Here is a 24,161-nt window from a genome sequence, read left to right on the forward strand (position 1 = left end):
AGGTAAGGGTGGCCCCCCCATCCTAGCCAGAGCAATAAAACAAAAGAAATAAAAGGTATTCAGGTTGGAAAAGAAGAAGTAAAATTATCTCTATTTACAGATGACAGGATCCTATACATAGAAAATTCCAGAGTCCGCAAGAGAACTTCCAGAGCTAATAGAGGAGTTTAGCAAAGTTGCAAGGTACAAGGTCAATGAACAAGATCAGATGGGTTTCTATACACCAGCAATGAGAAATATGAAAGTGAAGTTAGGGAAACTATTTGATCTACAATAGCATCTAACAGAATAAAATACTAGGAATAAATTTAACCAGGGATATAAAGAACCTACACAATGAAAAGTATAAAACACTGCTGAATGGGATTAAAGAAGGCTTAAATAAATGGGAAGATGTTCCACATTCATGGACTGGCAGACTTAATATCGTTAAGATGTCAGTACTATCCAAAGCGATCTATAGATTCAACGCAATCCTGCTCAAAATTCCAATAGCCTTTTTTACAGAAATGGAAGAACCAGCCCTCAACGTTATCTGGAATGGTAAGAGGCCCCAAACAGCTAAAGCAATGTGGAAAGAGAGTAACAAAATAGGTGGACTCAAACATCCTGATTTTATAACATATTATACAGCTACAGTAATCAAAACATCCTGGTACTGGTATAAAAATAGACACACAGAACAATGGAATAGAATTGAGAATTCAGAAATAAACCCACACATCTAGGGTCATCTGATTTTTGACAAGGGTGCTAAGTCCATGCAATGGGGAAAGAACAGTCTCTTCAATAAACGGTACTAGGAAAATTATATTTCCACATACAGAAAAATGCAGCAGGATCCATGCCTCACATCCACAAACTCAAAATGGATTAAAGACCTAAGTGTGAGAACTAAAGTCATAAAACTCTTAGAACAAAATGCTGGGAAAACAGTCAGGCCAAGCTTTTTAACAATGGACTACCTAATATAATAAAAGCACAGACAGCAAAAGGCAAATCAATGGCACCTCATAAAAATCAAAAACTTTTGTTCATCAAAAGATTTTACCCAGAAATTGAAAAAACAAGCTACCAACTGGAAGAATATCTTTAGAAATCATATACACAATAAGAATCTAATAACCAAAATATATATAAAACTTCCCAAATTTAACAACAAAAAGACAAATAGCCCAATCATAAAATGGGCAAAGGACGTGAATAGACATTTCACAAAAGAGGACATTAAAATGGCCACGAAACACATGAAAAAATATTCAACATCATTAGCCATCAGAGAGTTGCAAATCAAAACCACAATGTGATAACCATTCCACCTCCAGTAGGAGGGGTAAGGAGGCCTGGTGGTGCAGTGGTTAAGAGCTATAACACCTTACAGCTGCTTACCAAAAGGTCAGTGATTCAAATCTACCAGCTGCTCCTTGAAAACCCTATGGAGCAGTTCTATCTTGTTCTATAGGGTCGCTATGAGTCAGAATCGACAGGACAGCAATGGGTTTTTTTTTTTTTTTTTTTTTAAGATTAAAAAAATAGAAAAGAGCAAATGTTGGTGAGGATGTGGGGAAACTGGAACCCTTATTCATTACTGGTGGGAATGCAAAATGGTACAGCCGTTGTGGAAAATAGTGTGGTAGTTCCTCAAAAAAAAAAAAAAAACTAAAAACAGTACCATATGATCCAGGAACAGGCATAATAATCAAAAAAATTGAAAGCAGAGAGACTCACAGATTTGTACATCAGTGTTCACTACAGCACTATCCACAATCACAAAAAGTGGAAACAACCTAAATACCTATCAGTGGGTGAATGAATAAATGAAACGTGGTACACACATACAATGGAATACTACTCAGCCCGTAAGAGAAATGAAGTCTTGATACATGTTACAATACGAATGAAACTTGAAGATGATATGCTGAGTGAAATAAGTCAATCACAGACAAATACTGCAAGACTTCATTTATATAAAAAAACAAGAACAGACAAATAGAGAGAGACTAAGTTTATTAGTAGTTATCTGGGATAGGAAGGCAGGGGAGAGGGGCTCACTGCTTTTGGCGTACAGAGTTTCAGTTTATGGTGATTGAGGAACTGCATGATTAAAGGTACGGCTGCACAGCCAACTAATGTAATTGCTGTCAATAAGCTGTACACGTATAAAAAGTCAAACTGGTAACAGTTGTGTGATAGATGTATTTACAACAATGTCAAAAAAAAAAAAAAATAGCTGCTGAGGTTGCTTATGTACAGCCAAATACCTCGTGGGATTTGGTTTGGAGGTTTAGGGTCATGGTTTCATGAGACATCCCAATTAACAGGCCTAAGAACACATTCAGTGCCTCTGTTCTACCTCTTAATCCAGAGCATAGTGCCTGGGGCCTTAAAAGCTTTCAAGGGGCTATCCAAGCTACAACAATTGGTCTCCATTCACCTGGAACTACAGAGGAAGAAGGAGAGTCAGGAATAGGAGGTGGAAAAGTAAGGTGTGGCTAACTGCTTCCACGAACATCTGCCCCCTCTGCCATGAGACCAGAACCTGACGATGCCCCGCTACCAGTACTGAGTATTTTGATCAAAGATTCTATAGGAGAATCTCATCAAAAGGGAGGAAAGGCAGAACAGAATTTCAAAGTCTCATGGGATGCAGATTTTCTGGAGCCATGGAGGTCAGGTGAACCCTTGAAACTACTGCCCTGTGATCATCTTTAAAACAAACCAAAAATATCCCCTGAAGTCTTCTTAAAACGAAACAAGAGTTCAGCTTAACCAGTAAAGAATGTCTGCCTTGAGCATTGTGCTCTTTTAAGATCTATATAGGACCAAACTGACAATGACAAGTCGAAAGACTAGATAGGAAAGTTAGGGGGCAGTGAGTTTATGTTAATGGGAGAGGAATAACTCAGAAAAGTAGGGTGAGAGTGGCTGCACAACTCAAAGAATGTAATCAATGTCATGGACTGTACATGCAGAAATTGTTGAACTGCCTATGTTCTGCTGTGTGTATTCTGAACAACAGCAACAAAAATAAATTTAAAAAATAAAAAACAAAAGAACTATTCACTGAGACAAACGAAAAGTCAACCCTCCAGCAATAAATCCTCCAATATATTTACTTATATTAATAGATAAAATACCAACAACATGATAAATCCACTTGTTCTAAAAAAGTTACTTTATTCCAGCATTAACTGGGAAATACCAAATGTGTAGGGCACAAATTAAACTATATAATGTAGATTTACCATCACCTTTGCAGAATGTCAAGTTTAACTCTATAAAAACCAAACACATTGCCCTCGGGTCGATTCCAACTCATAGTGAACCTACAGGACAGACTAGAACTGCCCCATAGGGTTTCCAAGAAATGGCTGATGGATTCAAACTGCCGACCTTTTAACTACTATGTCACCAGAGCTCTTCAACTCTATACTGTCCCTAAAATGCCTAGAAACGATGTCTCACAGAATCAGGTAGAACAAGATAAAAAAAGATGGCTAAATTCAGTCAACCTGCCTAAGCAGTTACCCTTTTCAACACAGCTAAGTGAAGATGCATAAAAGCCTTACTCAAAGATAAAACATCTGCAACAGGTGGCCCAGCTAAGACTACTTATCTTTGGAATTGACTCTGATACTGTGGATTTGAAAACTTAATCTTGCTACCAATCTTTCTGCTATTACATTGCCTTGCACGGAAGGGTTGTAGCAATTGGTGAGTCTGGAATGTGTTTTTCCATGCATTTACCAAATATTTTTTGAGCACCTACTATATGCCAGGTATTGTTCTAATGGCTGGATAACAAGAAAGGTCCTCATGGGACTTACTTTCTAGGGGGAAAAAAAATCAAAACAAGTAAAAAATGAAATAAATGATGCCAGCTATAGAGACATTTGGGGGATTTTAACAGTATCTTTTTATCTGAGCTGTGGTCATTTATATGTCCGTTTTATTTAGAAAATTTTATCTATAAAACCATGAGAAAATAAGTTCTATTTTTCAAATTCTTAAAATACCTCCTCCTCTCCGCATTACATGGTATCTGACATTTATTCCTACGGGCAATTGCTTACTAAGACTGGAATGTATAGTACGCGTTCGTTTCCTTCCATTAGTATAAATGTCATAATCAATTGGCTTCAACCCACCTGGAGCAAAGAAGGACGAAGAACACCAAAGACGCAAGGAAAATACGAGCCCAAGAGACAGAATGGGCCACATAAGCCAGAGACACCATCTGCATGAGCCTGGAAAAACTAGATGGTGCCCGGCTACCACCAATGACTGCCCTGACAGGGAACACAACAGAGAATCCCTAATGGAGCAGAAGAAGAGTGGGATGCAGACCTCAAATTCCAGTAAAAAGACCAGACTTAATGATCTGACTGAGACGGGAGGGACCCCAGGGATCATGGTCTCCGGACTCTATGTTAGCCCAAAACTGAAACCATTCCCAAAGTCAACTTTTCAGACAAGGATTAGACTGGACTATGAGACATAAAATGATACTGATGAGGAATGCGCTTCTTAGCTCAAGCAGACATGAGACTATGTGGGCAGCTCCTGTATGGAGGGGAGAAGAGAAGGCAGAGGAAGACAGGAGCTGGTTGAATGGACACCAGAAATACAGGATGGAGAGAAGGCATGTGCTATTACATTGTAGGGAGAGCAACTAGGGTCACATAACAGTGTGTGCATAAGATTTTGTATAAGCAACTGACCTAAATAGTAAACTTTCACTTAAAGTACAATGAAAAAAAGATTTTTTTAATAAATGTCATAAAATAAAGAGCAATCTGGGTCAAGAATATGTTAGAAATACAGTGCACATACGTGTTTGTATTTTAATTTAGGAAACCAAGTTAGTTTTTTGATTTTTTTTTAATACAAGTAATTTTTGATTACTTCTCTTCCTGATGTACTTAGAAATCTCTTTCAAACATTTACACGGCTTTACAAAGGCCCTAAGCTTAAACTCTTCCATTTATTTATACCAGGAATTCCTAATCTCAGCATTATTGATATTTTAGGGCAGATAATTCTGTGAGGAATCACTCTGTGCATTGTAGGATGTTTAGCAGCATTCCTTGTCTCTACCCACGGACACCAGTAGTATCCCCTCAGTTGTGACAACCAAAACTGTCTCCAGAAATTGCCAAATGTTCCACGGCGAGCAAAATCACCCACCTCTCCCTGGTCTTCACTGTCTATAAATATGTTGTTATATACAGCCAAATAAAGCTTCAAATGTTAACAAAAGAAAATGATTTAAATGAATCCTTCCCTCTCCCCCATCCCTCCACTAGATCATAAACTCCTTGAAGGTAGGAACCTTCCCTATTAGTCACTCCTCTATGCCTGACACTCAATATAAAACAAATCCGCTGCCATCCAATCAATTTTGACTTATAGGGGCCCTACAGAACAGAGCAGAACTGTGCTATAGGGTTTCCAAGGAGCAGCTGGTAGATTCAAACTGCCAACCTTTTGGTTAGCAGCCAAGCTTTTATCCACTGCGTCACCATACAGGCACTCAAATATTTGCTGAAAGGAGAATGAATCATCACTGGGAAACGAGTCAGAAAAAAGAAATTTAAGGTAAAGAATAAATCTTAAGTAATCCCTGGGTGGCACAAATGTTAAGCACTCACCTACTAACCGAAGGGTTGGCGATTCAAACCCATCCAGAGGCATCTTGGAAGATATCCCTGGGGATCTGCTTCCAAAAGGTCACAGCCTTGAAAACCCTATGGAACAGTTCTACTCTACACACATGGGGTCACCATGAGTCGGAATCAACTGGACAGCAAATAACAACAACGGTCACTGATCCATGTGTTAACAGATAATTACATTTGCCTAGCTAAATAAATAGAATAATGCAAATATTTTGGTCAGAACAATTGAGTGCCTATGACTCGACTGTGTTCCCTAAACATATAAGGAGCACAGGAGTGAAATATAGTCCCTGGCCTGAAGCAGTTTTCAAGTACCAACGCAAATATAGATGCTACTTCCACAGCGATAGGTTTCTCTTCTTATATGGCCTTTCTGGCCATGGTCTCTTAAACTCCCACAAAATGACTGCCTGGGACTATGCAAATAAGATATGTAAAACTCTTGTCAGGGATTGAACAACAACTATGCAAACACCTGTGGCCTACCCACAGGTTTTTCTATCCCCAGGCTTAAAACGAGCCAATTCCACAGGTTGAGGGGGGGATTTCACAACCATCAAAAAGAGCCAGGAGCAGAGCACGTCCTATGGACCCAGGGTTCCTGCACCGAGAACCTCCTACACCTAGGAGACAGGAGAGAGGACAGTGGCAGGGGGTCCTGCAGCTTGCTGCAGTGCGCCTGCCGACCATGGAGTGGGAGAACTGACTGGGGTGCCTCCGGGCACTTATCAGTGGGACTAAAGAGAGATCTGTAGCATTTGCCTGAGTAGGGCAGAGGCCAGGCCCCAAGCAGGGCCCAGCAGCAAAGGCATGCCTGCAGGCACTGCTGAGAAGAAGTGATCCTGATTAAAGAACTCTATCCTGAGCTGTTCCTGTTATTTCCAAGTTGATTCTGATCCTGAATTGTAACCTGTTACTTCCCTAATAAACTCCACAGGTCAGTGCGTTTTGTGTGGCCACTGCAACAAATTATTTAACCCAGCAGAAATGTACACAGTATGCTGGAGGGACGGCTGGTATCAGAATTAGTTTAAAAAAACAAAAAGACTGCAGAGTGGAAGTATGTCTGACCTCCACCTCACAGGCATCAGCCCCCTGCTGATAGTGATTATCCTTCCTCCTCATGAAGTCAGAGGACTTCAGAAGCTACCATTTTACAATACTGTATGTGTGTTCCTGGCCCACCTTTTGGAATGTAGAAGAAACTCCATGAAGGAAGTTGACACTTGAGATGGGCTTTGAAGTACGAATGAAGTACTGACAAGCGGAAGTATGGTAGTTAGACAAGAGGGAGTAACATAAGCAGAAGTTGGTAAGCTGGACGTTACTTGGGGAAACAGCAGTTGGTTGGGAGCATGCAAAATAGCCAAAATGTGGTAACAACCCAAATGTCCATCAACAGATAAACAAAACATAGTATATACATACAATGTGATGTTATTCAGCCATAAAAAGGAATAAAGTCCTGAGGTGGTAGTACTAAGATGGAGGAGTAGTCAGATGCTTCCTGTGGTCCCTCTTATAACAAAAACCCAAAAAAACAGGAGTATTGATTATCTGTGACAATCTAGGAACCTTGAACATCAAAGACAAAGTTGAGGAACCAGACTGAGTGGCGGGGGAGGGAGAGATGGTTCAGGAGCAGCAAGGAATCGCCAGACCTGACCTGGCTAGCACTGGCACCCTGCAGGCTGGATCAGCTGGTGCACATGGTGAGGCAAGCAGAGGCACTCAGAACACGCTTTCCACAACGAGAGAGACCAAGTGGCAGAGAGTCTGCTCAAGTCTCCACAACCAGAGAGAAATGGAGCTCAATCAGCAAAAGATAAGTACAAGCATATAAGCTACTGAGCAGATCAAAAAAAACAAAAAAACCTTTTGGGAAGTATTCTCTCTCCCATTTACCTGCCCCCTCCCTGCTCTGCTCTGGGTCCCTGTCCGGGTCTGCTGCGTTCCCTGGGCCAGAAGTAGGAACCACCACACACCCTTAGCCATTCTCCTGCCTTTGGAGAGGGAACAAATTAACAAACAGCAAAAAATAATCTGCCAGCTCCCCTAAGCCAGGAACTCACGGCAGGTACAGACCCTTTGCCTAGGGACAGGCATAAGGGGTCCAAGGACATTGAATGCCTTTCACCCCTGCCTAGACCTGTGTGGGCCCATTTCAGCAGTGTAGGCCCTCATCAGCACAGTATAAGAGGGTGTACACCTGAAGCCTATTTTCATCTGTATCTGTTATAAGGGGGAGTGGCAGATTCGTGACGTTTAACACTGCTCTACCCATTAAGCAGAGTCTTCACCTACCCACATTAGGGGCCTAAGGACTGGTGGCTCCACTCACTTCGCTGAGCCACCCATGACAGGGTTCCAAGAATAAGTGGTGACTCCCAGTCCTTATAGCCAACAGCACTGGGTGCCCACAGTCCAGCTGCAAAACCCACCTACCTACACACTTCAGGGAATACGGACACGCCTTCTACCCAGACATTCAGGGGCATCAGTCAGCCCCCTGCTTTGATCACTGCATGACCCCCTACTGCAGCCAGATGCCTGTGCCTACTTCAATCATCCCTGCACCATGCACCCGGTGACCGACAACCTGGACACCTTAGCTGAATTCACACAAGAAAAGTAAACAGACTCCTGCGCTCACATACATAGAAACAGCTCTCGCTACCTGGAGACAGGACGTGAACCCAAAAACGTCAATAATCAAAATAGCTCACACGACCAGCCTACTTGGGCATATCAAAACAAACCAAAACAGGAAGCCCAGACACAGTAAGCAAACATAAATTAAAAAATATTGATGTCTCAGAGACAAGAGTCAATATCAAGTCACATAAAGAGCAGACCATGATGGCCTCAGCATGCACCCATAACAAAGAATCAAGAAACCTTCCAGAGGAAGAGAAATCCTTGGAATTAACAGAGGAAATTTTCAAAAGACTAATCTCTTCAAGAGATCAGGAAGGATATCAGGTAAAATGCAGACCAAGCCAAGGAACACACACAAAGAAATAGAGGAGCTTAAGGTTATACAAGGGCATAATGACAAATTTAACAGACTGCAAGAATCCACATAGACAGCAAACAGAAATCCAAAAGATTAACAATATCAGAATTAGACACCTCAAAAGAAAGTCAGAGGAGCAGAATTGAGGCAATGGAAGTCAGAATTAGTGTGATTGAAGATAATGCACTGGGCACCAACTTATTTAAGAAAAAATCATAAAAAAATGAAGAAACCCTAACAAGTATGTGGGACTCTATCAAGACAGGTAACCTACAAGTGATTGGAGTACCAGAACGGGGGAGGGGGAGGATAACAGAGAATACAGAGAGAATTACTGAAGATTTTTTGGCAAAAACTTCCCTGAATCTGTGAAAGATGAGGCCATAACCTATTCAAGAAGTTCATCGAACCCCACACAAGGCAGATCCCTAAAGAAAGTCACCAAGACATATCATAATCAAACTTGCCAATACCAAAGATAAAGAGAGAATTTTTAGAATGGGTAGGGATAAACAAAAAAATCACCTAAAAAGGAGAGTCAATAAGGCTAAGCTCAGACTACTAAGCACAAACTATGCAGGCAAGAAAACAACGGGATGACATATTTAAAGCCTTGAAGGAAAAAAAAATTGCCAGCCAAGAATTATATATCCAGCAAAACTGTCTCACTAATATGATGGTGAAATTCGGGCATTTCCAAAGAAACCAAACCAAAATCACAAGAAATACTAAAGGGATTCCTCTGGTTAGAAAATCAATAACAAGAGTTAACAACCAAGACCAGAACACAAGAAAGATCAACGTGATATCAACCCAGATAGGGAAGTCACAAAAATAAATCAAAGCTAAAATGCCTCTAAATAGGTAAACAGGGATGTCAATATGTAAAAGATGACAAGATTAAAACCAAAAAGAGGGACTAAAAAATATAGTCACAGATCTTTCATATGGAGAGGAAGTCAAGGCGATATAAAGGAATAAAAGATTGGTTTAAGCTTAGAAAAACCGGGGTAAAAATTAAGGTAACCACAAAAGAAACTAACACTTCTACACATCAAAATAAAAAACAAGAAAAACATAAAGACCCAGCAAACACAAAATCAACAACAATGAAAAAGATGAAAAGAAAATACATGAAGAAAAACGACTCAGCACAGAAAATTAAGTGGAACAAAGAAACTGTCAACAACACAAAGAAAAATACATCAAAATGACAGGAATAAAATCATACCTATCAATAATTACACTGAACGTAAATGGACTGCAGGGTCACTATGAGTCAGGATCGACTCGACGGCAATAGGTTTGGCTTGGTTTGGTTTTTTGGTAAGTGGACAAAATGCGCCAATAAAGAGACAAAGAGTTGCAGAGTGGATTAAAAAATACGATCCATTTATATGCTGCCTACAAGAGACACACCTTAGATTTAAAGACACAAACTAAGACTCGAAGGATAAAAAAAAATGTTATCAAGCAAACAACCATCAAAAAAAAGCAGGAGTGGCAATATTAATTTCTGACAAAAGAAACTTTAAAGCAAAATCCACCACAAAGGATAAGGAAGGACACCATATAATACTCTTAACAGCACCAAAAGGAGAGATAAGTAGCTCCACAATAACAGTAGGAGACTTCAACACACCACTTTCGGTGAAGGGCAGAACATCCAGAAAGAAGCTCAATAGAGATACGAGAGTTCTAAATGCCACAATCAACCAACTCGATCTCACAGACATACACAGAACACTTCACCCAACAGCAGTCAAGTGTATGTTCTTTTCCGACGCACATGGAACATTCTCCAGAATAGACTATATAGTAGGCCACAAAGCAAGCCTTAACAGAATCCAAAACACTGAAATATTACAAAGCATCTTTTCTGACCATAAAACCATTAAAGTAGAAATCAATAACAGAAAAAGCAAGGGAAAAAAATCAAATACATGGAAACTGAACAACAGCTTCCTGAAAAACTACTAAGTTATAGAAGGAATTAAGAATGGAATCAAACAAGAATGAAAACACACCCTATCAGAACATTTCGGACACAGCAAAAGCAGTGCCCAGAGATCAATTTATAGCAGTAAATGCACACATCCAATAAGATGAAAGGGCCAAAATCTAAACATTAACCTTACAACTTGAACAAGTACAAGGCAGCAAAAGAAGCCCTCGGGTACTAGAAGAAAGGAAATAATTAAATTAGAGCAGAATTAAATAAAATAGCAAATAGAAAAACAATTCAAAGAGTTAACAAGACCAAAGCCTGGTCCTTAGAAAAGACTGACAAAATTGATAAGCCATTGGCCAAACTGGAAAATTTGACAGAAAGCAAATAACCTGAATAAGAAATAAGACGGGCAATACCACAAGAGACTTAAATAAAAAGGATCATAACAGAATACTATGAAAAATTCTGCTCGAACAAATTTGAAAACCTAGAGGAAATGGACAAATTTCTAGAAACACAATACCTACCTAAACTAACACAAACAGAGATAGAACAACTAAACTTTTAACAAAAAAAGACATTGAAAAGTTAACTAATAACTAAAAAGCTTCCCCCACAAAAAACCCTGGCCCATCTGGGAACCATGGTTCCAGGGGACATCTAAGTCAACTGGCATAGTAAAATCTATTAAGAAAACATCCTGCATCCCACTTTGAAGAGTGGCGTCTGGGGTCTTTAACGCTAGCAAGCAGCCATCTAACGCTAAAGCAGCCATCTAAGATGCATCAACTGGTCTCAACCCACCTGGATCAAAGGAGAATGAAGAACGCCAAGGAAACAAGGCGATTACAAGCCCAAGAGACAGAAAGGGCCACATGAACCAGCGACTACATCATCCTGAGACCAGAAGAACTAGATGGTGCCAGCTACAACTGATGGCTGCCCCGACAGGGAACACACCAGAGAACCCCTGAGGGAGCAGGAGAGCAGTGGGATGCAGACCCCAAATTCTCATAAGACCAGACTTAATGGTCTGACTGAGACTAGAGGGACCCCAGTGGTCATGGCCCCCAGACCTTCTATTGGCCCAGCACAGGAACCATTCCCGAAGCCAGCTCTTCAGGCATGGATTGGACTGGACAATGGGTTGGAGATGGATGCTGGTGAGGAGTGAGCTTCTTGGATCAGGTGGACACTTGAGACTATATTGGCATCTCCTGCCTGGAGGGGAGATGAGAGGGTGAAAGGGGTTAGAAGCTGGGGAAATGGACACGAAAAGAGAAAATGGAGGGAGAGAGCGGGCTGTCTCATTAGCCGGAGAGTAACTGGGAGTGTGTAGCAAGGGGTATATGGGTTTTTGTGTGAGAGACTGACTTGATTTGTAAAGTTTCACTTAAAGCACAGTAAAAATTATTAAAAAAAAAAAAAAAAAAACCCTGTCCTGGATGGCTTCACTGCAGAGTTCTACCAAAATTTCAGAGAAGAGTTAACACCACTACTACTAAAGGTATTTCAGAGCATAGAAAAGGATGGAATTCTCCCAAACTCATTCTATGAAGCCAGCATAACCCTGATACCAAAACCAGGTAAAGACACCACAAAAAAAAGAAAATTACAGACCTATATCCTCCATGAACTTAAATGCAAAAATCCTCAACAAAATTCTAGCCAAAAGAATTCAACAACATATCAAAAAAATAATTTACTATGACCTAGTCAGATTCATACCAGGTATGCAGGAACGGCTCAACATCAGAAAAACAATCAATGTAATCAATCATACAAATAAAACAAAAGATGAGAACCACATGATCCTATCAATTGATGCAAAAAAGGGCATTTGACAAAGTCCAAAACCCATTCATGATAAAAACTCTCTGCAAAATAGCAACAGAAGGAAAATTCCTCGACATAATAAAGGGCATTTATACAAAGCCAACATCATCCTAAATGAGAGTCTGAAAGCATTCCCCTTGAGATCAGGAACCAGACAAGGATGCTCTTTATTGCCACTCTTATTCAACATTGCGCTGGAGGTCCTAGCCAGAGCAATTAGGCTAGAGAAAGAAATAAAGGGCATCCAAATTGGTAAGAAGTATCTCTATTTGCAGATGACATGATCTTTTACACAGAAAACCCTAAAAGAATCCACAAGAGAACTACAGAAGAGTTCAGCAGAGTATCAAGATACAAGATAAACATAGAAAAATTAGTTACATTCCTCTACACCAACAAAGAAAACTTCAAAGAGGAAATCACCAAACCAATACCATTTACAGTAGCCTCCAAGAAGATAAAATATTTAGGAATAAATCTAACCAGAGATGTAAAAGACCTATACAAGGAAAACTGCAAGAAACTAAAAGAGACCTATATAAGTGGAAAAATATAACTTGCTCATGGATAGGAAGACTTAACATTGTGAGAATGTCAATTCTACCCAAAGCGATCTACAGATACAATGCAATCCTGATCCAAATTCCAAGGACATTTTTTAATGAGATAGAGAAACAAATCACCAAATTCATATGGAAAGGGAAGAGGCCCCGGATAAGTAAAGCATTACTGAAGAACAAAGTAGATGGCCTCATACTACCTGATTTTAGAACCTATTATACCACCACAGTAGTCAAAACAGCCTGGTACTGGTACAACAACAGATACATAGACCAATGGAACAGAATTGAGAATCCGGGCATAAATTCATCCACCTATGAGCAGCTGATATTTGACAAACACCCAAAGTCCATTAAATGGGGAAAAGATAGTCTCTTTTACAAATGGTGCTGGCATAACTGGATATCCATCTGCAAAAAAAATGAAACAAGACCTATACCTCACACCACGCACAAAAACTAACTCGAAATGGATCAAAGACCTAAATATAAAATCTAAAACAATAAAGATCATGGAAAAAAAATAGGGACAACACTAGGAGCCCTAATACAAGGCATAAACAGAATACAAAACATAACTAACAGCGCACAAACACCAGAAGAGAAACTAGATAACTGGGAGCTCCTAAAACTCAAACACTTATGCTCATCAAAAGACTTCACCAAAAGAGGAAAAAAGCAACCTACAGACTGGGAAAAAAAATTTGTCTATGACATATCTAATCAGGGTCTAATCTCTAACATCTACAAGATACTGCAAAGCTTCAACTACAAAAACGCAAATAACCCAATAAAAATGGGCAAAGGATATGAACAGGCAATCCACCAAAGAAGACATTCAGGCGGCTAACAAATATATGAGGAAATGCTCATGATCACTAGCCATTAAAGAAATGCAAATCAAAACTATAACAAGACACCATCACACCCCAACAAGGCTATCATTAATCCAAAAAACCCAAAATAACAAATGTTGGAGCAGTTGTGGAGAGGCTGAAATGCTTTTACACTCCTAGTGGGAATGTAAAACGATACAACCACTTTGGAAATCAATTTGGTGCTTCCTTAAAAAGCTAGAAACAGAAGTACCATACGATCCAGCAATCCCACTCCTTGAAATATATCCTAGAGAAATAAGAGCCGGCACACAGATAGATATATGCACACCCATGTTCACTGCAGCACTGTTCACAATAGCAAAAAGATGGAAACAACCCTAGGTGCCTATCAACATACAAATAACCAAAAAACCTGCCGCCATCAAGTCGATTCTGACTCAGTGGCAGAGTGTTCAGTTTGAATCCGCCAGGTGCTCCTTGGAAATCACATGGGGTGGTTCTACTCTGTACTGTAGGGTCACTATGAGTCAGACTGGACAAACGGATAAACAAATTATAGTATATTCACACAATGGAATACTACGCAAAGATAAAAAACAATAAATCTGTGAAACATCTCATAACATGGATTGATCTGGAAGGCATTAAGCTGAGTGAAATTAGTTGCAAAAGCACAAATATCGCGTGAAACCACTATTAAAGAACTCAAGAAAAGGTTTAAACACAGAAGAAAGCATTCTTTGAGGGTTACAAGGGTGGGGAGGGAGAGGGAACAGTAGACAAGAATTACCTTAGGTGAAGGGAAGGACAATGCACTATACAGGAGAAGTCAGCACCACTGGACTAAACCAAAAGCTAAGAAGTTTCCTGAACACAACCAAACACTTCGAGGGACAGTGTAGCAGGGCGGGGGTCTGGGGACCACAGTTTCAGGGGACATCTAAGTCAACTGGCATAACAAAGTTTATTAAGAAAATGTTCCGCACTCCACTTTGGAGAGCAGTGTCTGTGGTCTTAAAACCTAGCAAGCCCCCGGCTACAACTGATGACTGCCCTGACAGGGAACACAACAGAGAACCCCTGAGGGAGAAGGAGAGTAGTGGGATGCATACCCCAAATTCCCCTAAGACCAGACTTAATGGTCTGACTGAGACTAGAAGGACCCCAGTGGTCATGGCCCCCCAGCCCCCTGTTGGCCCAGGACAGGAACCATTCCCAAAGCCAACTCTTCAGACATGGACTGGACTGGACAATGGGTTGGAGAGGGATGCTGGTGAGGAGTGAGCTTCTTGGATCAGGTGGACACTTGAGACTACGTTGGCATCTCCTGCCTGGACAGGAGATGAGAGGGTAGAGGGGGTTAGAAGCTGGCAAAATTGACACAAAAAGAAGAGAGTGGAGGGAGAGAGTGGGCTGTCTCATTAGGGGAAGAGTGATTGGGAATATGTAGCAAGGTGTATATAAGTTTTTGTGTGAGAGGCTGACTTGATTTGTAAACTTTCACTTAAAGCACAATTAAAAAAAAAAAAAGCCTAGCAAGCAGCCATCTAAGATGTATCAATTGGTTCCAACCCACGTGGAGCAAAGGAGGATGAAGAACACCAAAGACACAAGGAAAATATTAGCCCAAGAGACAAATGGGGCCACATAAAGCAGAGACTCCACCATCCTGAGACCAGAAGAACTAGATGGTGCTTGGCTACCACAAATGACCACCCTGATAGGAAACAAAACAGAGAGTGCCTGACAAAGAAGGAGAAAAGTGGAGCGCAGAACTCAAATTCTAGCAGGAATGACCAGACATAATGGTCTGAGACTGGAGGATCCCCAGTAGATACGGCCCCCCGGATTCTCTGTTAACCCAGAACTAAAAACCATTCTCGAAGCCAACCCTTTAGGCAAAGAACAGACTGGACTGTAAGACATAAAATGATACTCATTACAAGTGTGCTTCTTAGTTGAAGTAGATACGTGAGACTGAATGGGAAGCTCCCGTCTGGGGGCAAGATGAAAGGGAAAAAAATGATAGGAACATGTTGAATGGATAGGGGAAATCCGGGTGGAAAGGAGAAATGTGCAATCACATTTCAGGGATGGCAACTAGGGTTCCATAACAACGTGTGTACAAATTTTTGTATGAGAAACTTGAGCTGTAAACTGTCACCTGAAGTGTGTGCCCCGCCCCCACAACACACAGATGAATGAAGTCCTAACATATCCTTCTACACAACGAACCTTGAAAAAACAGTATGGTAAGTTAAATAAGCCAGTCAGAAAAGGACAAATATTGCGTGATCCCACTTATATGAAATATCTAGAATAGGCAAACGGATACAGACATAAAATAGATTAATTGTTGCCATGGCCTGGGAAAGGAGAGATAGGAAATTAATGCTTAATGGTTACAGTTTCTGTCTGAGGTGGTGAAAAAGCTTTGGAAACAAATAATGGTGATGGCTGCACAACACTGGGAATATAATTACTGCCTCTGAATTGTACACTTAAATAGCAGAATTTTACATTACATATACAGAAAAAACAAAAATACTACGGTAGAGGAATTGTGGCATATGAAGGTAAAATTGGTTCATGTTGAAGCAGGGTCCTAAAAGCCACAATAAGGAGTCTGGACTTAATGATTTTGTTCAAAGCCTTTCAGCAGGGAGTGGCCCCAGCAAAGATCCGGCAGACCACTCAGCAGTGGTGTGTAAAACGCATCTGAGTGGCGGAGATACAGGGTGTGGGAAGACCTGTTACATCCAGAGGCAATTCTGACTACTACCCGCAGTCAAAGTATATCCTTACAACAGGTTTTACATTCTATTTTCTGCTCTACTTTATTCTGTACCTTTTTTAAAATGCTGGTAAACACCCATTAATTTAATTCCACAACCAGTTAGATTTCGTGGTGGGGACAGTGGAAATGAGGAGGATAATTAGGGTTAAGTGAGAGACTCCTGAGGTAGAACTGACATGGTTTGTCATCATTCTAGGGACTGGCAGGATGGGATGATGAAATGCCAAGGGTGAATCCAGGGAGGTAGTGAGTGTAACTTTGAAGGAGGTGACCACTAGGTTAGGACTAAAGTTAAATTAGAACAGACTGGGAGACTAGCAGATGGTGGAATGAGGAGTAGATCAGTGGGGTAAGCCTGTGGGAGAGGTTTAGAACAGAAGAGGAGTTTCTGGGAGTCTGAAAAATGGTGTCATTTCTCCTCCCCAGTTAATAGAGCATCCAAGCTCTGAAGTAGCTAAAACAAACAAACAAAAAAACCTATTGCTATCCCACTTCCGACTCGTAGTGACCCTGTACTGTAGGACAGAGTAGAACTGCCCCATACGGTTTCCAAGGAGTGCCTGGTGGATTTGAACTGCCGAACTTTTGGTTAGCAGCCATAGCTCTTAACCACTACATTACCAGGGTTTCTCTGAAGTAGCTAAAGAGAAACTGAAAGAGTCACTAGAGTTGGAAAATCTGAAGGCCAGGTAAGGGATCAGGACTGTTTGTATGGTGAACAGGAGGCAGTGAAAACGATGTCTAAGTATGTAAAACCAGGGGCTGAAGTCACTGAGGATATTGACAGTGCCTTGGAAATTGTTAGATGTTGAACAGGTAAGTAGATGGTATTGGGGATTATGAGAAGGAACAGTGTGTAACGGAGGTCAAGAGGATTGCGGCGTTTGTGGGAAGTCACAATTCAGTAACCCCAGGAAATGGCAGTGCTTTGATAACGGAAAAGGGTTCAAAGATGTAGGTCGGAAGAGACGGAGTGGGCTTTGTTAGGTCTAACTTTAAACTTTAAAAACCGGAGAGAAACTTAGACTAGGAGAATTGCTGATAAAAAGATTAGCGCTGAAATCACAAACTGGCACCTTGAGAGCCAAAATCTAGCCGGGAGTCCTGTTTTGTTTGGTTCAAACGGTATTTTTTACACGGGATAATTTTTTAAAAATCTGGATTTCTGACTTAAAAAATCTGAAGGCCTGGCAACTATGCTAGCCCTATATGACTTTTAAGGTACACATAGTCTTAGATCTACCAAATGTTTGTGTACTTTCTATCTGCAGGGGGGTTGAATAATTATGGGACACTATGCTTTTTTTTTTTTTTTTATGCAGGCATTAAAAAGAATTAGAACTATAAGTACAGAATTGGAAAGATTTTCCATATACTCATGAAAAAAGCAAATTGCTAAATAATGCACAGTGATAACATTAATGTTAAAAATTAAAACCAAATTCTGCTAATATAAATTGTAAATGCATAATACAAAATATATCTAGGAAAAGATCTGGAAGGATTTAACAAACTATTCTCAGCGGTTATTTATGAATAAAGAAATAAGATTCTTCAATGGTAGAAAAAAATTTGAACAGTGAATAATCTCATAACAATGATACAGTTTCCCTTTCTAAGAATTGCTATTTTTTCTTCAAGTTCTGAAGCAGTTAAGCTGGACTCAGGTATTTTATCCAGACAATCTAGAAAAATACAGTTGTACAAATACATGTTAGTTAAGCTTATCAGAGTCAAAACTGCTAAAGTAGTGGAAAATAAATATTTTAAATGGATGATTGGCTTCAGTCCTATTTTGAACCCTAAGTATTTCCTAGGCAACTAAAGATCTTTTAGAATAAGGTGCCCTGTGAGGTTTCAGTATCTACTGATGGCCGCTTTCTCCTTTATATACACCTTGCTACTCCTACTCTAACTGGAAAAAACAGTAGAGGCATTTTGCTATCAGAACTGACCTGGAGGAAGGCACATCCCCAAAGTATTTACACAACAAAAGTGAACTTTGACTTTAGCACTGCACTTCCGCCTTGAAGAGATTACTAGTTATTTCTCCCCAGATGTCACTTAATCAGAATCGACTTGCTAGTACTGGGTTTAGCTTGGATATTTTTGGTCACATCATCAGCAGATGCAGTTTCTTCACATGTAAAATGGGCTAACAAAATGTTATGAAGATTAAATGAGATATGAAAGAGGACCTAGGATGGCCTAGTATAATACAAGTTGGTGTCCGTTCCCCATCAAATATAAAGAAACGAAGTCTTCATTCCTAAATATAAACGTGTTATTATGTCAACCATGAAATCTTAAACTACAATCCAATCTTACATTCTTTCCACTGATTTAAAGCATGAACTTTGTTTTATATAAGATCTACATAAATACACGAGAATACTGATAGAATTCCTACAGAAACAAACTCAGGATAAGATCCAGAAAGACTTCATTATACACCCTTACACCTACACCATAAGCAGAAACATTTATGAAAACTCCAGTGATTCAATGCCACCAACATTTTAAAATAAACACAAGTCACTCACTGAACTTTCAAAAGTTAAGATGACTCAAGGCATACAAGGAGAGACTATCCCAGCAATTAGATAAAGCCACATTCAGATTAGGCTGTTTAAGTGACCTAAGTAAAATTAGCTGATACTTAGGACAACTTCTAATGGTTAAAGAAAAAAAACGTTAATTTACAAAATAAATACAATTACTCTATCAAAGAAACACTCTTCAAAAAAAAAAAAGGTTTCTCTAAGCAAAGGTGACAGGCAATTACGCCAATTTACAAAACACTGGAGAAGGCTAATCAGAGGATAAGTTTCTGAAAGAGAAATGTTTCATTTACCCAACATTATATATAGTTAAAGGAGCTCTGGTAGCTCAGTGGTTAAGTACTTGGCTGCAAACTGAAATGTCGGTGGTTTGAACTCACCAGCTGCTCTGAGGGAGAAAGATGTGGGAGTCTGCTTCTGTAAAGATTTACAGCCTTGGAACCCCTATGTGGCAGTTCTACTCTATCCTATAGGGTCGCGATGAGTCGGAATCAACTCGATGGCAATGAGTTTGGGGTTTTTTTTTTTCTGGTCAATTCCTTTGTTTTGTTTTCTTTTTAATTTAACCTTTCTTGAAGAAAAAATAATCATACAGTCAAATAATTTTTATTTACTTTTGGTATATAAAGTTCTGTGAATTTTAAAACTTGCTACCACCACCACAAGCAGGATACAGAACAAACAGTTCCATCACCCCAAAACTCACTCCTGCTATCCTTTTACAGCCACACCTTCCCTCTACGCATAACTCTCTGGCAAGCACTGAACCGGCTTCCACTACTATAGTTTTATCTGTAGGAGAAAGTCATATAAATAGAATCATACACTACGTAACCTTTTGAGCCTGGCTTCTTTCACTCAGCATAAAGCCTTAAAAGATTCGTTCAAGTTGTTAAATGTATCAATATTTCCTTCCTTTTTATTACTGAATAGTGTTCCACCATATGGATTTACCACAGTGTTTTAACCATTTGCTCACTGAAGGACATTCGGGTTGTTTCCAGTTTGGAGCTATTATAAGTAAAACTGTTATGAAACTTTGTACCGATTTCTGTTGGAACAAAGGTTTTCAGGAGGGAAATATCCAGGAGTAGGGTGGCTGAATCATACGTAAATGTGTTTAACTATTAAATAAAACTCCCAAACCGTTTCCCGGAGTGGGTGTGCCATTCTGCAGCCCCACCAGCAAGGGGTCAGAATTTCCAGTTGCTCTGCAACCTCACCAGCACTTTGTATTGTCAGTTTTTATTTGAGCCACTCTAAAAAAGTATGTCAGAGCCCTGGTGGTGCAGTGGGTAAGAGCTACAGCTGTTAACCAAAAGGTCAGCAGTTCAAATCCACCAGCCACTCCTTAGAAACTCTCTGGGGCAGTTCTACCTTGTCCAATAGGGTTGCTATGAATCAGAATTGACTTGACGGCAACGGTTTGGTTTGGTCAAAAGAGATGTAGTGATATATCATTGTGGTTTTAATTTAACCATTTTAATGGGTATCTTTTAAAAATAGCACACACTGCTCTCACTCCCTTAAACAGAGAGCACTGAACATAAATTTTTCTACAAAATCGTCCCTAGGGAACACTGTTCTACCCTCAGGAGCTACTGAAGTACATAGAGCTGTTTGCCTTTCTCTAAAATAGCTCCAGAATCATGTCCTTCTACAGCTTTTTAAAAATCTTCTCCCTTGTTGTTAAGTGTCACTTCTTGCTATTAATGGTGCTCCTGTCTCTGGCACACTTTCCTCTTCACCCTCTTCTGAAGCAGAGTTAGAAAACTGATAACTAAGCTTATTAGAATTACATCTAAAAAGGAGTGGGCAGTTTGTGAATGAGAGAGCTTAAAGTATTCTTTGATGAAAAAAGAGAAAGCTTTTTTTTTTTTTTTAATTTTATTTGTTTTTCTTGGTCATTGTACCTAAGCTTCCTGACACCTCGCTTGGCTGCTGAGCAATTTCTAGTAACTGAATTTCTTAGGCTTTTTCCAAAAAGGTGAGGTTGACAAATGAATCATTACTGTATTAATCTGGCTAACTAACACTATCCTATGATTCTTTATCAGGTGTTATAAGCTTATCAAGCAAAATACTTCACAGACAAAATTATCTTGTGTCCAAAAACCTAAGTGGACGAGGTTATTTTAAATCTAGCTTCCACTTATTCAAACATTGGTCATAATTCTGAGCACTTGACAAAGCATGCGAGATATTCAAAGAGGAGCAAAGATAGATAAAGCAATTTTCCAATTAAAAATAATCCAACAGTTCTTTAAGAAGACACAGTGACTGGATACATACTGACTCCAATCATAAGTAATATGTACAATGTTCCTTTGAAAGTCACTTGACTAGTTAAAAATATACACATTGTTACAAAAGCAAAACAACTAAAGTTCGCTCTGTCTTTTAAGCAGTATTTTCCATCTCTTAACAAAATGAAACTATTAACAGTTTTTTAATATCTTCTGGAAGTGTATCAAGTCTGAAAAACATTACTTTGTTTCTTAAAGAACCCCTGGCTCAAATTCAGAAAGTGTTAAGCACGCTCAGAGTACACTTTCTCTCATCAGAACTTCTCCAGAGGAATGGCACATCCTGTATCTGCCATGCTCACAGACCAATCACTACTCTTCTAGATGCCTGGACCCACAGACTTAAAAACCATTTTCACCAATTACAACAGGATCATGGGTGGGACTTCCGCTATCATTTTAGGCTTAACTACCACCATCTCATCATGTACAGTAGAGGCAATCACAAAGAGTGAAAATTTCAAACTCTGAACTCAACCACAGTTTCAGGCAGAAATAAGGGAATGACAAACAAGTTGGAAGACACAGAGTGTGGCAAGAGCTAAAAAACTAAAACAGCTTCCCCACAAAAAAATTTTTATAGGAAAGCAGTGAAAAAGAAAGCAATCAAAACCTGAAGTCAAGAGATCGTTTATTTACATATCATCTGTACAGTCACTCCTGGTTCCTAAAGTTATCCTTTGGCCCAGTTTCAGCTGAGGAGCCATCTGCAAAAGGACAGCAGAATGCCTGATAATGTTAAGCTGTGATTATGATCACAACTGAAGGTCACTGAATATTAACCATGCACAAGAAAAATAAATCCCGTAGACTCATGCCTGTATTTCACGGTCTAAAAACTTCTCCGGATTCACATTATCTTAGCCCCAGATTTTGAACTACTTCTTTCACATCAGACACAGAACACTGGAAAACTTTTAAAAGCTCTTTTTCACACACTCTAGGTCCCAGAATTGACAAAATTTCATGAACATGTCAACTTTTACAACTCACTGAAATCTAAGACAAAGTCGTAGGCAATTTCTCTCAACATTTGTTTTAAAAGGAGTATCTAAACAGTACTGCGTTCCGAAGAGCAATTCATTCACCTCCTACAAGTTTTACTTCATCCACTAAGGAAAGCGACAGCAGCGCTCTAGCACTTGGATTCGGCTTCTCACCACTGGCCTTGGGGGCCACTCTTACAATCACAATTCATCCTACTTGCTTCAGTAATAAACCTGTTGCGGTTTATTATATGCTAACTTCGAAACATGAGCGTTTGGTTTAAAGGTGAAGGTTAATCACCTGTCCGGCTCAAGAAGTAGGGTAAACACTAAGTCGATTAGAGATAATGACACTGCAATCTCCAAGTTTTGATCTAGAGCTGCTTATTAATCCTCAAGTGTTCTAAAAAAACCTGCAGGTATCAGAACGGCCCACTAAGTACAAAGGAGGGTAAGTCTAGCATCTCGACAACAATGAGGGAAAAGTTGGAAGGCGCTAGCCCTTAACTGACATGGCAAAGTTGAGAAGTTCACAGTCCGGGAGGGCCCAGGCGCTTAAAAAATTACAAAGGGAGTTCGTTCATCCATCTTGGGGCCGAGCTCTGCGTTCCAACTCCAGGACCTGCAGAGCCCGGGCCTGGCAAAACTTTTCGTCTGAAAGCTCCGGCTCCCACCTCCAAAAGTTCAAAAAGGAAAAGGAGTTCGCGAACTCGCCGGGCTTCTCCCCGCCCCCAGCACGGCCAAAGAAAGCCTGGCGACATTTTGAGCGCCCGCGCTGGGCCCCAGGGTGGCGGGGAGGGCCCCGAGGACCGCAAGCGCGGCAGGCCAGGCCCGGCCTTACCTTGATGTGGAAGCGGATGAGGGCCAGGCGGATGCAATGGGCCATGCAGACCGGCGGCAGGAACCAGACCTTGGGCGGCGGCGTGCCCTTGTTCTGGACATGGCTGACGATCTGCTGCGCGGTCTGGCGCTCGTTGCCCTGCCGCTTGACCCACTCGTGCAGCCGGGCCTTCTCCAGGGCGCCGTTGAAGAAGACGAAGAGCTCGATGTTGCCGTTGAAGCAAGCCTTGGCCAGTGCCGCCAGGTAGCCGAGCATGTGGTTCCACTGGCCGCCGCTCACCCAGTCCGTGTAGAAGCCGCCGTAAAGGCGGTGCAGGCAGTTGTCGGCGTCGATGAGGAGGCGCAGCGGCGTCTGCGGGGGCCGCTGCCGGCCGCCGCCCACCAGGCTGCCCCGAGCCAGCTTCTGCAGCTCCACCGGGACCACGGCGCTTGGGCAGTGTTTCTCGATGTAGTCCTGGAAGCCCTGCACTCCCATGGCGGCGGCGGCGGCGGCGGCAAGCGGGAAGGCCGGCGGCGGCGGGCCCGTGGCGCTCTGCTCTCCTCGGCCGGGCGGCGGCGGCGGGGACGGCGGGGGCGGGAGCCCGGGGGCGGAGGGCGCGGGGCGGCGGCTGGCGGAGGGCGCGGAGCGGCGCTCTAGGGGGGACTTGTGCGAGTCGGGGGCACGCTCATGGCTGCTGCGGCCGCCATGTGCTGCTGCCTCACAGGGCCATGTCTGGGGAGGGATCTGCCGCCGCCGCCGCTGCCGCCGCTCCGAGGCTGAGGCTGCCGCTCGGCGCGCGGGCGGGCGGGGC

The 24,161-nt window shown here is 41.2% G+C and overlaps 1 protein-coding gene across 4 annotated transcripts in view; it reads right to left on the bottom strand.

Annotated features, from left to right (window-relative positions):
* The window catches only part of FAM120A (family with sequence similarity 120 member A), a 189,080-nt gene extending 165,196 nt beyond the window's left edge, over positions 1-23,884 (bottom strand). For 2 of the 4 annotated variants that reach the window (XR_010322931.1, XM_064291052.1), the window contains exon 1: positions 23,372-23,884. Coding sequence is in view for 3 of the 4 variants with exons in the window: in XM_064291052.1 (XP_064147122.1) it covers positions 23,372-23,845 (474 nt within the window). In the remaining variant the exon portion in view is untranslated. The remainder of the gene's footprint in view (positions 1-23,371) is intronic. The other 2 variants (XM_010600637.3, XM_064291051.1) reach the window with 2 other exon arrangements.
* Positions 23,885-24,161: the final 277 nt, after the last annotated feature.

This window comes from Loxodonta africana, chromosome 9 (assembly GCF_030014295.1).
Source record: "Loxodonta africana isolate mLoxAfr1 chromosome 9, mLoxAfr1.hap2, whole genome shotgun sequence".
Taxonomy (NCBI): domain Eukaryota; kingdom Metazoa; phylum Chordata; class Mammalia; order Proboscidea; family Elephantidae; genus Loxodonta; species Loxodonta africana.